We start from the raw sequence: 18,134 nt of genomic DNA, 5'->3' as shown, positions 1-18,134 counted from the left end.
CCCAAAAAATTACTAACCTCTGCATGAGGCGATTTCAGTGATACTAAAATAGATATTGCTGGAAATTATTTTCAGTATGATTCGCCAATATGCCAATTCGAACACTTTGCTCAAACGCCAATATATGTTAAAGACAGAACCGCCCAAGCATTTGGTTCGTCGAGCCGACTTACTCTGTCGCCTTTGCGAAAGGCATGCCTATAAAGGAGGGGCTGAGAGTTTCTGTATACATTTCCATGCCTGTCCCTCGTAAATAGTCATTGGTACAGACCTGCATATCTGGAGACTGAAAATGAACATTAACAAAAACGCAAACCAAATCTAGGTCGTAGTTTTTCTGCTGTTGATCTAGTTCCATTAATAAGCTTTTGGGTTCTAGAGATGTCTATGATAGCTCTAGTCAATAGTTCATGATGAATCCTCAGTTATCTGTTAATTTAGAACTGATTGTCCAAAAATTTCGTTCAAGGAAGGCTCCAAAATATATGAGGATTTTGATTTATAACATCTATAATATTTCAACTTTTATTCGCCACTAACTAATCATGAAATACTTTGGGAACTTCGGATTCATTGCATTAAAAAAGTAATATATAGTTGAGAACGTATGAAAATTGAACAGTTTGAAAGTGTGGTCCATTTACAGATGTCAGAGTATCTACCTCTTATATCCCAAGGTCAGATCAAGCAATGTCATTCCTCTTTCAGAACTGTTCGACTTGTTCATATATCCGAAGTTTCCAGAAGTAAAGGGCTTTTTGTTCCACCCCCTCATCTTTTCACAACACTCCTGCCCCACCACCACCGGCGATGTCTTCCACCCAGAAGATGGCAGCTCCTACCCTTGAATCCTTTCTTGAGGACGTCAACCCAAACCATGAAGAACTAGAGGACGACCTGGAGAACAAACCGCCGCTGCTTTTCCCCATGGGGCCGCGAATTTAGTCGTCGAACCCCACCTCAGTGGATTTGCTGGGGACTACGAGGAGTCACTGTTGGACTTCTCCTTGATGGAGGTGTCAGACTTTGAGGACTCATACCTCCATCGAATTTGTTTTTCCAGATCAGTTCAGATGATGATTTCGAGAGCCCCAGGAAAAGAAGAAGGTAGTAAGGAGATAGAGGAACCGGCGAAGAAGGCCAAGAAGTTTGGGTCGAGGCCACCCCCAGGTTCAAGTAGTCCACCGCGAACATGAGGATGTTATGGAAAATCCTCTCCCACATACTGTGCTTGAGGACGAAAATTTGCAGGGCTGGGAAAAGACTTCCTGATTTATTCAAAAACTCCTTCTTTCGAGCTAGCTAAGCATACATCCTTCACTACATATTTTTCTGGCGGACGACTCCTCAAACTATCTTACTACTGGATCGGGACTCATTGCTAAAATCACACTACATCTCTAGAACCCATTTTAACCAGAGCTTATCAATGTAACCAGTAGTCGTTCATGATTTTTGTAGAGCCTACATAAAAAACTCACCGTTTTGAAGGATCGCATGGCAAACAAGTTTGCCATCATTGTGGAAAAGCCGGGTGCTAAGCAGGACTGTGCAATGAAGCCTAATTTCAGTTCTGCCAAACATATCACATCGTCTCCTTGCTTCCAGTCCCAAGATGGAATGTTAAGTAAATAAGCCTGAAAAATATCTTTTATGTGAAGCCTGATTTTTCCAACGCGATGTAAAATGAACATGTCAACATTAGAGAGACTGTTGTTATGGATATCGTCCGATGCAAGACAAAACAGCCTAAGCGCAAACTTGATCCCGTCAAGCATCCCTTGAAACTTCTACCGTTTCTTTACTTCATGATCAACTTTCGAGTGCCTTTGAGTGTTGAGAATGGTGACTGACCTTAGTCGCAACTTTTTAAGGCAAAATATAAGTCAAAAGAGAATCAATTGACAAAATTCCATCACAACGACGGTAAAATTTCATAAAATTACTTATAGCTAAGGATCAACCTAGTGAATATGAAGATAAACTTGTTCAAAGGCCACTTTGAAGGACAATAGACACTTGGTTCATGATACAATATGAAAACAACTCACAATTACCTTATTATGATATTGCATTAATTGTATTATTACTCTAATATCGTCACTGTAGTTCTTGATGGAAATGACTCGCATAATATTAGCTGCGTCTTCAGCGTCGGGGTCCTGACAGTACTTGTTAGCAAGGACCAGACATGCGTCGGCTTCGTGGACCTGGAAAAGCGATAAATTGCACATTTCTTCAGGTTTGAGAATATGGGGGAAGATTCAAGAAAACTATATAAATCACCAACAACCTTGTTTTCAACACCAAGAATGTTTTCATAGCATTGCAAAGAGATACGTTGAGATCCTCTATTTTATTAGAAATACGCTGATCTTTAACTAAATGTAAGAAAGCTGTAAGTGAGAAAGCAATGCGAAGAGACCAAGTATGTGCAAGATTTCCAAAGAAAGCAAATACTGGAAAGTCAAGTGGACTTTCCAAGTGATGAATTATGAATCTGATACCGGAGTTCTAGACAAACTTAGAACTGGAGGCACCCCAAATGGCTTCAGAGAGTATTGGCAGATGGAAGAGAAAGTGGTAGGTTTGAAGAAGATAAACTTATTTCAATCCTATAATTTACCGAGACCAAAAGGCATTTATCCTATAATTCAGCAAAGAAAATAAGATCTTCTTCTTCAAGAATGGTGTTCAATTCCAAGAGCAAGTTTGGTTTCAGGATGTGAGTCTAAAACATGCAGACGGATTATGGCCAGCTTAATTTCGAAGTTTAGATGAATAGGATAATATTAGGAAAGAACAATTTATATTACATCGTTTTCCTTGAAAACTGAAATAGAAGGATTCATCACTGGTTAGCAAAGTACTACATTTTTTGGATATGCAAATAGGGCAGGTATGTCAATGGAAACGGCCTATATCAGGCTACAGAAATGTTGAATATGTGTATGGAAATAGAAAAATACTGTCAAATCATCTTTTGGATACTGAGGATGTATTTGATAGCACATATTGAGAAATAATCATCCAGGTGTCGAGAAGATGATTAATCGACGACAGGCCAGTACAGGTGAACGGTTGGAAAGCGGTACAACAATGGTGGCAAGGGAAGTAAAGAGGTGTCTAGACCATTGAGAGCAAACTACTGTCTCTTCTGGACCATGACGGACTTAAAATACGGTACTAAGCAGATGATTGCTACCTTGATTTAGTGCAAATATAATGACATAATGAGAGAATGTATGCAGCAGAGTCTGAGAATAGATCAAGATACGAATTGATCATGAAGGCATTCACCAAGAGGACCAAGATACAGGAAATAGGACCTCTTGAACTTTCAGATGGAAAGATAATTACTGGGGAAGTGGAACCAGACCTCAGGATGGACTAGAACTACATGAAAAAGGATTATTTGGACATGAGAGCTGATCTGGTTAAAGTTCATGATGTCAAACCAATAATAACGTAGGCATCTCTGACCAAAATTGAAATGAGCATCCGTTATTAAGAAAGACTTGCTTGTTTGATTAAATCTGAAGCAATTAGGACCAACTACATTGGAGACAATCTTGACTATTCACTTAACAATTTTTGATAATGTGGAATGCCAGAATGAATAAAAAAAATTATGAAACTTGAAAGGGGGACGGATCGAGGACAGAGTGAAAGCAGGACCCTGGTTGCAAGGCATGTTGCTGGAAATAATGAGGGATGAAGGAATGGAGGAGTTAGAATGGATGATGGAAGAATGTGCATAAGCTGGGCGTTTGTATGGAGTGGATAGGGGATGGTAGGATCCCCGGACAGAGCAGTGTGAATGAGGCAGAACTGATAGCGATTGAGAGAGTCATTGGAATATGGGGTGCGAATGAGAAGGTAGTTGCGATCAGCGATTCTGCCGTGGCTGTGGAACGAATGAAGAATCGTGGAGTGACGAGAATCCAACGTATGAGCAACCTTGCCAATGAAGGAACTCAAGATAAGGCTATAAAAGGAATGGGTAGAGATGTTATATTAGGACACGAAGAGGGTGGAGAGCAAGAAGAAATAAATATTGAAAAATGTGTCAGGAAAAAGTTGTAAAGGGACTGGGCGGCTATTCTGAAGGTTCTGGAAAACTGTCGCGTAAGGCTGTCCAATTGCCTACGGGGCATTGCAATTTTCCGGGATACCTTACTTGGTTCAACTTGGACCCGGATTTGCCGTGTTCCTCTAGCTGGAAGAGCTTGAAACGGCATAACTTGTGATTGAAAAAATGCATATATGGCGATAAAATGGATGTCGAGAATGTAAAGAAGGCACGGAACGAGAAAATGAAGAAACCACACTGAGAGAAGTGAACGGATCCGATTTGTGACTGAATGGACAGATAATGTAGTGAGAGAAGAACGTAAAGGATGAATGGTGAGCTGTCAGCTTACTGTCGATGATGGAGGGATGACTGGTCGACGATCTCTCCAATCAGGGTAGTATTGGGATTTATATTTTATTTTAGAGTACTAGCATATTAGTTACTTATTTGTGCATGTCTATGTTCATAGCATAGCTACAAAACTACTTTATGACTGTTGTAAGCGGGAAATATATTCTTCCTGTTGATTCGTCCCTTCTTGTGACCGGCTCTAGGCGTTTAGAGCACGGGGAGGGATGGGGGTGGAGCGGATGAGTAGGGATTCCGTTGACAGTGGCGGCGGTAGATGGTGAAAAGACCTTTGGTCTCGGTAAACGAAGAAAATGGAAGTAATCTTGAACAGTTTACAAAATTTCACTAGGTTGCTTGAAATCGTGAGAAATTTACATTACAACTACTCGATTGGCAAGTTTCCATCTGTCTTCTGAGCATTCCAAGAATGTGCAAGAGACATTATTTTGAAGCCTCAGCAGAATGAGTGGGTGTTGACTTCATACTGGGTGATATCTGAGTATCTTAGCGAAATACTTGCCACACTATCTGTTAAATAAATTGAGAATCTCAAGTTGGAATCAGTTTTTTTTTCGAAAGACCATTCGTTGTTTTTTCTGCAGACTGACAGGTTTTTCAGTAGAAAACAAGATTGTTGAATATATCAAAGAGCTCAACATTTTCGTAATGTATTTTAATTTTCAAGTTTGATGAATTGCAGCACTGCGTAAGCTAGAGAAGTAAATAATCGAGACATGCATCAGTACCTACAGTCATTCGGCTGAATAAACCAAATCAAATTTTCTAATAAGAAATGCCAAAATGCCAACTTCTAGAAAATCCTATGGACATGCAGATTTCTTTAAACGGCCTCAAAGTGAAAAATATTTGAAATAATTACTTCTCAACTACTTTCAGCCAACTTACCGATTCTTCGTCCTTGGACGAAGAGCTTTTTATATGCGACTATGCGAAATATTTAACGTGTCATTTTTAAATTTATTCCGTTAGATTGTGTGACATATTCTGTGATCAGATTCATCTATCCTGATCGTCGTTCGAAAATTTCGTTGAAATAACCGTATTTCATCAACCTTGGTTTCATCAAGTCCAGATATTACTTCACTAGATTCCTTTTTGTGGGGATATATCAAAGACTTAGTTTATATGCGACGTCCACAAAATGTAGAGGATTTGAAAAATAATATCACAAACGTTCGTACTTTATTTGCTTTCACGAAATATGGATATTCTTTTTCATTTTTTACATAATTGCTCGCGGAATTTTATATGGGACACCCAGTATATTGGATTCTTGGTTTTTCCCAATTACCCTTTGGAGAATCCACTCCCTAATGACACGGCATTTTTCTATTACAGCAGCTATTAGTTTTGATCAGATGTGATAATATCAAAATTCTAAACACTCCATTATTATTGAATAATTAATAATTAATTGTTATCCTGAAACAGTGAATGACATAGGTAGAGTTTATCATCAGGTGATTCTTTACTGTTTGAAATAACTTCCCTGGAATTATAGAGGCTGCTGCTTGAAACACTTCCGAACCAAAAAACTCAGCAACTTTCAATGCTTTATAAAGCTCAGAACAGATCTTCTTTGGAGTATTTTTCACATGTATGGATCTCTGCCCCCGAACATATGCTGCCATCCGCCTGTTTGGAGACGCGAATAGCACGTGCAACCTTGATTAAACTGAATATGTATTCACTGATAAACTACAGTTCAAAGAAAAACCTAATATCAATAAATAAAGTTGTTACTTTATATGTCAAAATCACGAACCACTGAATTTTCTGCATAATTTCTGTTAACGTCACTGCCAAACTTCTTAAAGAAATTCCGGATCACAGAATATGGAACACATTTGAATACAGTTATCGATCAGTTTTATTTCAGTTTTTTATTCAACATGCCCATAATCTTACCAAGTTACAGCGTGGTACCATCAAAGAGACAGGCCCTGTTGCCAGTTTCAACGTGACTGAAGTAGCTTTTTTAAAAGAAAACAATTGCTACCACTATCTAACTTCTGAAAAAACTGTATCGTCCCAAAAACTCTAGAATTAACATTTTTTTCAGGCCTAATGACTCAAGCTAATGACTCTCAACAAATGTGATGCATTTCGATTGGAACTTGATTCTATAATGATTGTATAATAATTTGAAATGATTTGTAGGATTATTTCATTTCATGTAGTCATCAATTCAGGAAGGAAAAATAATATTAAATCGAAACAAATAGCGAGAACTGAATTAGTAATAAAAGAATTCAAAATATGTACAAAACATTCAGAAATATATTATGTGACCAAAGTTTTAGTACATTTTTTCAAGAATAACATGTAAGCCTATGGAGTCTCCTTTGAAAGTTTTTTTACACATCAACAGGAAATTTTGTACATTCATTCCTTCAGTTATTGATCTCAAAAAAGTTTTTTTTGTATATAATAGATCTTTTAACTTTTTTGCACTTTATTGGATAGTAGACCAATACATATTTTTTTCTAGTTTCAAACATCGATTTCAGTTTTGAGAGATCCAGGATACATCTACATATCATATTCTTCTTGCTGTGACAATTCGATTCTTTTCTATGTAATTTTGAATTTTAGAGGTGCTTCAACAGTAACTAGATTGAATATCTATTGAAGGCCATCTTCTTCACAAATACACCGGTGGAAACAACTCATCCAGTAGATTCAGTGGGTAGCCCCAAAACCAGTGCCTATACATTTTGTTCAGACAGTTTTTACTCTTCCAAAATATGATTATTGTGATTCAAGGAACGATTATAGTCCTAGGATTCCCAACCAACAACTTTACTCCACCTTGGACTCATCACGAATGCCTATTTATGTTTGCCTATGGTTTCCATGAAACAACTATAGATCACCTTCAGACCAAGAAAAAGCAAAACCAGATCTACGTGATTCCTAAATGTGATATTAAGAATTCTCGGCAATTTGTTGACCTACAAGACGAAAACGTCTTGAACAGTGTCCTATTGGATGAAAACTGTTGACCATGAAAAAGAAACTATCAGAAAAAGACTACCTTGGAGAATATGGAACTACAAGTAAGACGAATCATCACTTCATTCGAAAATGTACAGTTGTCTTTCCAAATGCAGGGTTCTTCATATACATGAAAAAACAATTTCAACAAAGTCCCATTGGGTGATAACTGGTTCAAAAACTCGCCACAAAGAACCTTGAAAAGAAATCTGGCTAAAATTGATAATACAACCATTACATTAAACTACACATACAAAAAACTTGATGTGGTGTTACACATATTCACTTTGTGAAGAGGAAATCCAAAAACAATTTGATATTTGAATTGAGATAACAAATAATCAGAAGCTGTATGTGTATAGTACTACTTATAGTAGTAGCAGTGGGAAACAAACCACTATCAGTAACGAGAATAATAGTTGAGACATAGATCGATCGTGAATTCTGTCTCTGCAACACCAAGAAAAACCTGCAGGATGAATCAGATCCAAGCAATAGGAGAAAAAGAGGAACCAAGAAATAGTTAACTGGTCAACTGAGGAAACCATCAAATGGGATCAGTAAACCATTCCTGAACCTACCAGTTTGACACCAACACATTGAACGTAGATGACTCTTTGAAGAAATAACTATTTCAGATGCTTTTTTAAAGTTTGGGGAGTTTGCATATCAGCAGTAGAAATTGGATGAAATTAGTTGGTTATGCTGTCCTGGTTAGGTCTGTTCTGCACTGACGAAGAGTTACACTACGAAACCAGTGTGAACGTGATCACTAGTTTGGTTGCTTCTGAACAACCAGAGCTATCTACAAGGATTATCTTTCTGAAGAAACGTGTACAAATGTTTCTAATGGTAATGACATTGATAGAAAGCCAGTTGTAATCCTTGAGATATTTGACAAACTGTTTTGTGTAGCCAACAATATTTTATTTACAAGAGTTGTAAGATTTCTTGTTTTTATTAATATGAATAAATATCATTTTCGGATTCATAATGTAATCTTTAATTCGTTTATTTGACGTGTTTGCCACTTCTAAATTCCTAATTTGTTGATACTTTCAGAAAATAGATCAAACCTTAACAGCAACAACTTTGTGCAATTCGCAGTGATGGTATTACCGAGTACCTTCCTTATACTGAACTAAGGATTTTCGAAAATAAAAAAAATCATTTGTTTTTTTCTGATTCATTTTTACCGAGATCAAATAAAATTCGAACATATACTTTCAATGTTATATTCATCAAGATATCACGACGAGTGTGGAGAATATTTTCATTATATTCAAATAACATAACCACACTTTTCAATTTCTGTTGAGCTAGCTTCCTTGATTCCATAGATAATAATTTCTTTTGAATCCGTGCCTGAATATGGAAAATCGAGAAAATAGTTTGAAACCGGTCGAAATGTGGATTTATTGAAAATTTTCAGCAGCTCAATATACAGGGTGTATCTCGAATGATGTCATTAATCTCAGGTTGGTATTACTTGTCATACTTGATTGATATCAATGGTAAAAAATTATTGTACGCCACTGCTTTCACTAAATCTTCTCGTTATTCCAGTGCCGCACACGTTCGAACATTCTTGGGGTGTTACGTGTGACAAAATTGTGCATATATTTATTTCTCAATTGATTTCCATCGAGAACTGGTGTCGCATAAACAAGCGATTTGAATATCCCCGAAAGAAATAATCCAGAGGGTTCAAATCTGGAGATCTAGGTGGCCATGGTTGAGGTCCCCACGAGCTATCCACTGATGAGCGAAAGCACGAGCAGTTACACTACTGAAATGAGCTGGTGCATAAACCACATATTTCGCTTTACTAGTAAAGGTACATCCTTCAACAATTCTGGCAATGTGTTTCATAGGAATTGTTTATACATCACATCATTGAGTCGAGTAGGAAGGAAATGCCTTGGTTTCTGTGACATTGAAATGAACCTGGTTATTTTAACCTCAATTCGAAATTACTTCTAGATTCCTCATTAAGATATGCAACCTCTTGCTGCCGGTGAAGACGTGCATCCACAGCCGATGTCCTGGAATCCAAATGGAATGTCGAGAAAAGGGTGCTGTTGTCAGCAAAGCAATATATTGGATTATTGTTTTTTTTTTCCAATAAGTCGTTGATATACAATAAAAAGAGGCTTGGATACAAAATGGGAAGTATTCGAGAGCTATCCATTGACGGCCACTTGCAGGGAACGTTCTTTCGGGAAGCTGGAAAGCCATACAGTAGCTTGGGGATTCCCATAGACCCAACAATGATTGTTATGAAAGTTTATGATAGCATTCTTTGAAAAACCTGCCTCATCTGTGAATAAAACTTCACAAGTTCAATTGGGATTTCGTACAATTCTTTGAAGGAACCGCTGACAAGAACCCAATTGTCTAGGAAAATCTCTCGGTAACAGTGCTTGTGGTATGGATACAGTAAATATATATGCACGTTCATATGAACTTTTTTTCATCTAATATGTCAAGTAATCACCAAATGGAATGAATGAAATCATTAAAGATACACCCTGTATAACAGACACAAGTGCAATTTTATTGAGATCCCAAGGCATCATTATTAGCGTTTTAGATATATAAAAATTCAAGGAATTTTATTTCAAGCCCGAGTAATGTCTTGATGTAAATAACGAAGGATTTCTATGCACATGTTCAACTTACCTTGACCCTTTGCAGATCAATAGGGTTCATAATGGTACCTTGGAAGAATTCTACAGTTGTAAAGTGTCTTTTGAAGAGACCCTCGAGCTCTAGGTCCGGTGGCTTCCTGCAGATCCATACATTTACCACAAAATAACGATACAAGCATTATTTCATAAAGGCTAGTTGTTCAAAACTGAAAGATTTGCTTTCTCAAAAGGAATACAGTACCATGCAGTCGAAAGGCCGATTACTATGACCACTAATCTGTATATTTTGCAAGATTTATTTTTTGTCAATCAGTTTGTCATCAGTTCATTCGTGATCAAGGTCATGGACTTAACTGGTGCCAAATTGAGGGTCCAAACAGGATGCGCCGCTGTAAAATATTCTGGAAATCTTGCAAAATATAAAAATGAAGTGCTGAGAAAGAAGCGATAATTCGACAACGGCGTAATGTATCCAAAACCCTGACCTTGACTCTTTCAAGGTCAACAGCGTTCATCATGGTTCCCTGAAAAAACTCCACAGTTGTGTAGTGCCGTTTCAGAAGACCTTCCAGTTCCAAATCCGGTTCTTTTCTATAAAGCACATTTCAGAAAACGTCCATAATACAAAAAATATTACACGAAACTGTATGAAATTTTCAATCTTTATGTACTTTCGATAAAAGAGCGGCTGTTGTAAACGCACAAGTTATAGACAAATGGGACCAGGAAAAATATCAATGCGTGACAAATGAAGAAAATAAAGTCTCAAAATAACACGTGGGCTGAAAATTCCCGGGCCTGACTTTTCAAAATTGTATTTTTGAGGTCTGCGAAGAGAAAATAGTCGCTGGAGGCCAAACCTGGAGAATACGGTGGATTGGAAAGCAATTCGAAGTGAGGGCGTGTCTCAATGGAAGCCATGCAATGGCTTCCTCGGGCGTGTCATCAAGACACACCCGAGGGCGTGTCTTAATGGAAGCCATTGTATGGCGAAACACGTGTTGCGTTTTTGTAAAACTATCTAGTGAAAATCACACAACAAAGTGTTTTTAGAATACGTTAGTTATGGATTTTCATAAAGTTTCGGCCGATTCCATCATATATCTAATGAAATTCTTCATGAAAGATTGTCAATCACCTTCAAAGTATATAATATTTCCTGTTGATGCTATTTCCCTTCGCAAGGTAGTCGATGAATATTATACCACGCACATCCTAACATTCCGTGCGTTTTGGACAAGGTTCACCAGCTTCACTACGATGACGATCGTCTATATTCCGAAGTGAATCTGTATTTGTAGAGTAGGAAGAGTGATTATAGGCCCATAGCATTCAGGCCACATGTGACCCATTGTACATCTTCCCGAGCAGTTGTCCTCCTAGGCCATTTTCCAACCTGTCCTTTCCAGGAAGGTGGACAAGTCACTAGGAGATATCTCCTTCATATCGGCAGGTGTAGGCCAAGGCTCGCCAAACACACACTCTCTTATTGACGAAAACTCTGGACACTCGCATAAGACATGCCTGACAGTTTCATCTTCCTGTTCACACATCCTGCATAGAGGTGTGTCCACAAGCCCCATAATGTGGAGGTGTTCCTTAGTTGACAGTGGTCAGTCAAAAATCCTACTGTTAAGCGTAGAAGCGTAGGTTTTTCCTGGTCATCGCCAGAAATTTCTTCGGCGCCAGCTTCCCAGGGTCGTCCAGGGTGATTCTGGCAAGATTGCATACTTTGATTTCATCCCATCTCTTAAGGGATTGAGAATGGATGTGACGTTTGGCTAGTTCCACAACTGTCGAAGTAATCAGGCCGTAGGTGTCACTGGGTCCTAAAATTCTTAGCCCAGCCGCTTCCTTGGCTAAACAGTCGGCAATGCGATCACCTTCACTCCTGTCGTGCCCTTTAACCCATCTCAGGATAATGTTATCAGCTACCGATGCTTCGGCTGAATCTTGGTGGCACTCTAGTATTAGCCCTGCGTTCTGCATCATTGGTGTCTCTACAACCACGTTTGAAGTCAATGAATATTACTGGAGTTTTTTCCCAAGACCAAATCGTTATTTTCAACTCCTCGACACGTGTTTCGATCACCAAGTGATCATCTTCAAAGAGGAAGATTAAACTTCCTCTTTGAAGATGGAAGATTGGAGCGGAGTATGATTAGAATATCATGAAATTTCAACAGCTCCCTTTTGAAAGTTAGTACTAACTGGCGGTGAATGCAGCAAAAGTGCCTAGGACTAGATTTATTTCAACGCGGCTCGACCGCATGTATGAAATCTTCGTCTGAGAAAAATATTTTCAGCTAGTAACAGCTCCTTATCGTGAACGAAACCCCAAGCGGGGAAGAAACATCCCATGTACTAATACTCTAACAGAGATCAAAACATGTCCGAATACTGTATTTTGATATACCTACACTGACCTACTCAATTGACTGAAACTGGTTGAAATTCTGAAAAACTGTTGAATTTTCAACGTCCACACGTCTGTGGACATTAATTTGTGACAAACACATTATTCTGACATGTTCATAACCTCTGCTATCTCTCTCACTTCAATTCGGCGGTCGTCTAGCACCATTTGGTGAAATTTGGCGTTGTTTCCGTGGGTAGTTGCAGTTTTTGGATGTTCTGAACGTTCATCATCTCCCAAGCTCTAACAGCCACGTTTAAATTCAACTGCCCAAAATTTCACTGTGGTAAATGATGATGCAGAGTCCCCATACACAAAATCCTACTCATCTTCGATTTCCGTAGATGTTTTGCCTTTCAAAAACAAATTTACTCGCATCAACTGACTCAAACGGCTGTTACATAAAAACTGCGCGTCCAAATTGGCTAAAACTTTGGTAAGCAACCGTCAACAGATGGACAACGAAATTCCATAACTGCTATCTTCATGTTGAGGTCGGAAACTTATCGAACCGCCCTCGTAGCCTAGCACATGGGATGTTTCTTCTCCCCTTTCGGGGCTATGTTTATGAGAATGTTCAGTATCATACTATTCCATAACTTGTGTAAAAAACCAGTATCAGATTATTGGAATGGGAAATAACTTGAAGAGAGTGAAATAATCGACTTTCAATTGAATTGCAATGCTATAACACCGAAAAAAAACTCATTTATTTTTACTGGTCCCTTCAACCATAGATATAAACTCTAAAAATCTTACCTATGCAGGAACACAACCTCAACATCAACGTCTTCCCTGTCTTCGTGAAGAAAATCCTTCAGAAAGTGTGAAACAGATTCGTAGGTTATGTGTCCACAAACTACAATGTGCCTATATTGAAAAAAAAAACATTAGATTCAATGTTTCGTTGAAGTGTCTCAACCGTTACAAAAACTAGACACACATGAACTGAGAATTTTCGAATATCAAAACAAAAAAACATATGTCAGTTCTAGTTTTATATAACGGGTTTCTCAAAAGATATTTTGTGAGAGAATATTTTAAATTTTGCGTATTAACAAAACTTGAATTCCGACAAATTTGTCGTCATGAAGACCGAAATTTATTTTGCTCGACATAAAAGTACATTATCGTAAAGGTTTCATCCTTTCTGAAACTCCTCACACTAAAGTCATTGTTTCCAAGATGACAAAGTAAAAACTCATCATGAACTTCATCATTAGAGATGTAATGTCTTATATACAATTTCCTGAAACATCTAGAATCATGAAGTTTCAGAAAAATCTTCAAGTCTAGCTGATGATTTCTTTCGCTCTCTTTACTAATCACCCTGGCAAAAAATTAATGTGAAAAGGGAAATTCATGAGAAACCTGATGAAGAACCAAGCAAATTATTTGCTTGGTGATGGAGAAGTAGAATGTCAGAAGGTTTTTTCCCAAAAAACTAATGGATCTCCATTCAGTTTCCCTAAATACCTTGATCATTTCACTCCATGGAGCAGACTTGGAAAACCAGGTATATCTCTTTCCAACCATTGGATTCTACTGATGAAATCATTTTTGGACAGTAGAAACAGGGTTATAGCAATACTTGAATCAATCAGGCAAAATCAATGGGAGGAATAATTATCATGAGAAATCCCTGGTACCGAAACAGAAGATCACGAAAAAACTATCAATGCTTATTTGTACATGGAAAATCAATGTCCTGAATAAATCCTGCAACAATTTTAGTCTTTGAACTGAATATGATGGAACAGTATTTGGTTCCCATTTTCTTAGGGAACAGCTTGGTTGGTAAAAGTTTTACCTGGTTTTGGTTTGTACGAAAAGTCCAAAAATTCCGATCTACCTTTCCTACCGAGTCTAAGGAAAAAATGACTTTTCGTTGGGGAATTTTAGAAAAGGGTAGAAAGTTTTATAGTGTTAGATCAGAACGTAGATAATACTTCTGTGTTTTTACTAATATTCTTTAAAATATGAGGCATTTCGTCTTAAAGAATATCACCTTTTCAGAATTACAGTCACTGCAGAATGAAGAAAGTAGTCATTTACATTTATTTTGATAATTACTCCGTAAACTTTAACACTACATTGTCGAAATTGAAGTTTTGTTTTCTATTGCTATTCTGAATGATGCAAGGCTTTGTGTGGTTCTTCCCATCCTTCTTCTTAAATCAAATCATTTTACGTAGTATTCAATATGGCAAACACAAAACTAGCATCTAATCGACTTTCATACGATCTTCTGTCTATGTGAACATTCAATTTTTTGACCTCTTCTTTGCTTACTGAGATCTTTTATAGTAGATAGCTAACGAAGTCTGTGCTGCGGAACATAAAACAACTAGATTTATGAAGAAGTAATAAGAAATAAACCGATCTAGTACTCTAGATTCGAAGAAAAATCTCCAATATAAACTCAAACGAACTTACAACCGATGCGCTATTGAAAAACAAACAAAATCATATCCAATCCGCCGTCTAATGTTATTGATGAAACTCCCAAAGAAGTTACGTAACATCATGCAGCTAGGGTTAGTGTTAGCTAGATCTATTGAAAAATTTCTAATTGTCGTTTCGTTAAGGCGCTCCGCAATTGAAATTTAACACTATCAGAAACTTGATACCATGAAAGTATTCTATTTCTATCTCTATTATTTACAAATTGAGCGCCTTGTCACAGCCTGGCCACGCACATTCAGGTGGCATCAGATGACGCATGCCATCTTCATGCAAACCACTGACTAACAACGGATTTTAATTAACAACAGCGATTTTGGTAAAACAATGGAAAATCTTGCTCATTGAAGAAGTGGATTTCTGAAATCAATTTACTGTTTGGGGGTTTCTGCTCTGTTTTTGCTTCTTTATATCCTACTAATCTGTAACAAATACTGAGTTTGTGTATCAAATATAGGACTTGGATTTCTTGTGGTTCTTGCCAAGAAATTCAGCAGATATCAAATTACCCGAAACTGAAACCATTTTTTGTTTCGTGACCTTGTACAGACTAGTGACATTGTTGGAAAGTTCAACAAAATTTAAATATCAGTTACAGATTGAGATCTGGAATGATTTTCAAGGAAAAAGTAACGACTAATCTGTGGGCAACGTATAGACTGAGATGGTTGATACTGAAACTTTTGAAGACCTACTCTATGAGTATCAGAAGTTGTTCTGTGAAAAGGTGGAAGTTCAGCTAATAATGCCAAGACCTTGAAGTTTCCGTTACAAGTAATCCAGGTCTCATGTCAAACTGGCATGACAGATAATGAAGCTGTTGACTTCCTTGCGAAAGTGGATGCAACAAATAATGTTTCAGGACCTGTCATTGCTTCCACTTCAGATGTTGAAGAAGTTCAGACTGGCAGAATCTGGCCAATTCTAAAGCATTCATGTTTCCAAGTGATTTTTAGACTACAGCAGGGGTGACCTACGTTGTTTTAATGGTCATCATATGATGGGCATTTCTGAAAGTCTGAATCAGGTTTTCAATCTGACCTTTCCTAGGCAGAGGAACAGATAATGGAGAAAATTAATTTGAAACAAGCTTTGATATCTTTCAGATACCCGTATATGGAACACCTTTGCTAGTTTATCTTCGGAAAGTATTTCACATTTGATTCTTTCTGGCAGCAATCAAAACATCGAGTTTTCAGAAATCCACCATTTTCACTTGAGACAGAAGATGATCCATCGATTCTCTTTTGTAAATTTGCTCTAGATATCACAGAAAATAGTATCTTCCTCTAACAAATCCGAGTGAAATGAATTGCTTTGTGATTTATTATCGCAGATAGGTCCCCGCAAAATTTTTCATATGAAAGGATTGTTTTGATCGACAGAAACACTTTTGCAATATCATCCGTTGAATGAGATGGAATATGCGGACGTTTCTGAAAGACTCTGCCCAAATTGTTCGAATTTTTGATTTGTTTTACTCAATGTCCTCCTAATCGAAGGTACAATGGGTATTCAACAAAAAAAATTTCATGTACATTTGTTACAACTAAACTCCTCGAACAATTCTGGCTAATATGTACAGTAGTTTCTCCAATATATTATCCAAGAAAATTCTTAGAGCGGGAAAAACAGCAGTAGTTCCCAACAGAGGTTGGCTTTTTTATCTCTTCAGTGATTATAATTCAATATCCAGTATATTTCATATCAATCAATAACGGAACTATCGATCAAAATTAACTGAACAGCAAAGTATAAGCAATCCTAACAACTCGCCTGAAGCCATTTCATATGAAGATTATTGCTGGGCCCACAAATGGTTACACACTTATACAACATTGAGAAAGAAGAGGGGAACATTGATGGTAAAGACTCAGAAGCGTGCAGGAAGAAGGTGAACAGCAATTAGCACTGAAATAATACAGTGTATCTCAAAAAATCCTCGCCACTTGTTTTTTTATTAGTGGTTCGTCAGACAGTTCTTCTACTTCGATTTATATTTTTGAAATTGCCTTATTGTTCATCAGCATTGAAGTTGCTGATGAACAAATGAATAATACCTGACTCATACTCATAGTTAGATCATTACTGGTATATCTGTAATGGAAATGATACATATTCAATTTATTATAGTTTGCGGTTAGAAAAAAATCTGATCTAATCCTTCAATTTCAAACAGATTAAGGTGTCATGTGTCAATTTTGATTGAAATCTTGGCATTATAGACACATGTATGGTCCTTCGAGCCGGATCGAAACCTTGGATCACAGATGATACACAGCTTTTGGTAAAAGGTAATATTATCTGACCAACCAATAATTTAAAAACTCTGAATTCATATCGAGATTTTGACACTCACTGCATATAAAATAAGACAAAAATAAAAAAAATACTTTCCACGACCACTGAAACACTAATCGTGAGCTAATCAAGTACTAACACGTAAAGCACAAACAATTCGTTGAGTATTTTCCATATTTCAGATACGATCCCTCAGCCTACTGAGATCTTTCAGTCGCGACTGGTTCCGAACCAGCCGAATGCAAAACAACGGTACTATATTATCTCACCTTCTACCTCTCTCGTTCTTCAGGGTACCGCCGTATTTTGGCCTAGTTCCAATCAAGTCTATGATCTCAGGAATACAACTGGCGAAAATCGCCTACAGACGCCAAAAAATAAATCATACATTTTCGACAAGCACTGAACAAAAGGCTAAGGGTACGTACATACTAGGTCTAGAATGGGCGCATACCCGTTTAGATACTGGCTCACTAGATTAGCGCTTGGCCCTAGTGGGAGGGAAGACACCTGGTACCCTTTTAAGCTCAGTCGCTTGTCGACCATTCAATTAGATCGCTACCGTCAATATATTTACCGATTGTGATTGGCCTGGGCCTGGTTCCATAAAGGTGTTTTTTTGAACTCCTCCTGAATTAGTTTTGAACATCTACAGCACTAGGCAATTTATCGTCATTGTGTATAAAGCTTAACAGTATGTTGAAAGTAGCTAGTGACAGACGTAGTAATTGATGCCAACTGTACAAGCACTAGCCATTCTACCTAGCTTAGAGCTATTTTCAGAATGTTTAGCTTACATCCTGGCTCACAGTGCTTACCTAGGTAACCTGCTAGGCCCTTCTGTTCAATTGGAGGATTT

The 18,134-nt window shown here is 37.6% G+C and overlaps 1 protein-coding gene across 1 annotated transcript in view; it reads right to left on the bottom strand.

The window, feature by feature from the left end:
* slo (calcium-activated potassium channel slo) overlaps positions 1-18,134 on the bottom strand; it is a 113,189-nt gene that overhangs the window by 46,244 nt on the left and 48,811 nt on the right. Inside the window, exons 7-12 of the mRNA XM_074185009.1 lie at positions 17,545-17,636; positions 13,271-13,381; positions 10,127-10,232; positions 2,058-2,210; positions 1,482-1,637; positions 174-286 (exon numbers count right to left, since the gene is read on the bottom strand). Coding sequence (XP_074041110.1) covers positions 174-286; positions 1,482-1,637; positions 2,058-2,210; positions 10,127-10,232; positions 13,271-13,381; positions 17,545-17,636 — 731 coding nt within the window. The remainder of the gene's footprint in view (positions 1-173; positions 287-1,481; positions 1,638-2,057; positions 2,211-10,126; positions 10,233-13,270; positions 13,382-17,544; positions 17,637-18,134) is intronic.

The sequence above is a fragment of the Leptinotarsa decemlineata genome, unplaced genomic scaffold (assembly GCF_025532065.1).
Source record: "Leptinotarsa decemlineata unplaced genomic scaffold, Ldec_3_MD MMD2_tig00026361_RagTag_RagTag, whole genome shotgun sequence".
In the NCBI taxonomy this organism is placed as follows: domain Eukaryota; kingdom Metazoa; phylum Arthropoda; class Insecta; order Coleoptera; family Chrysomelidae; genus Leptinotarsa; species Leptinotarsa decemlineata.
The sequence above is the reverse complement of the archived record's forward strand: the minus strand, read 5'-3'. Positions and strand labels throughout refer to the sequence as shown.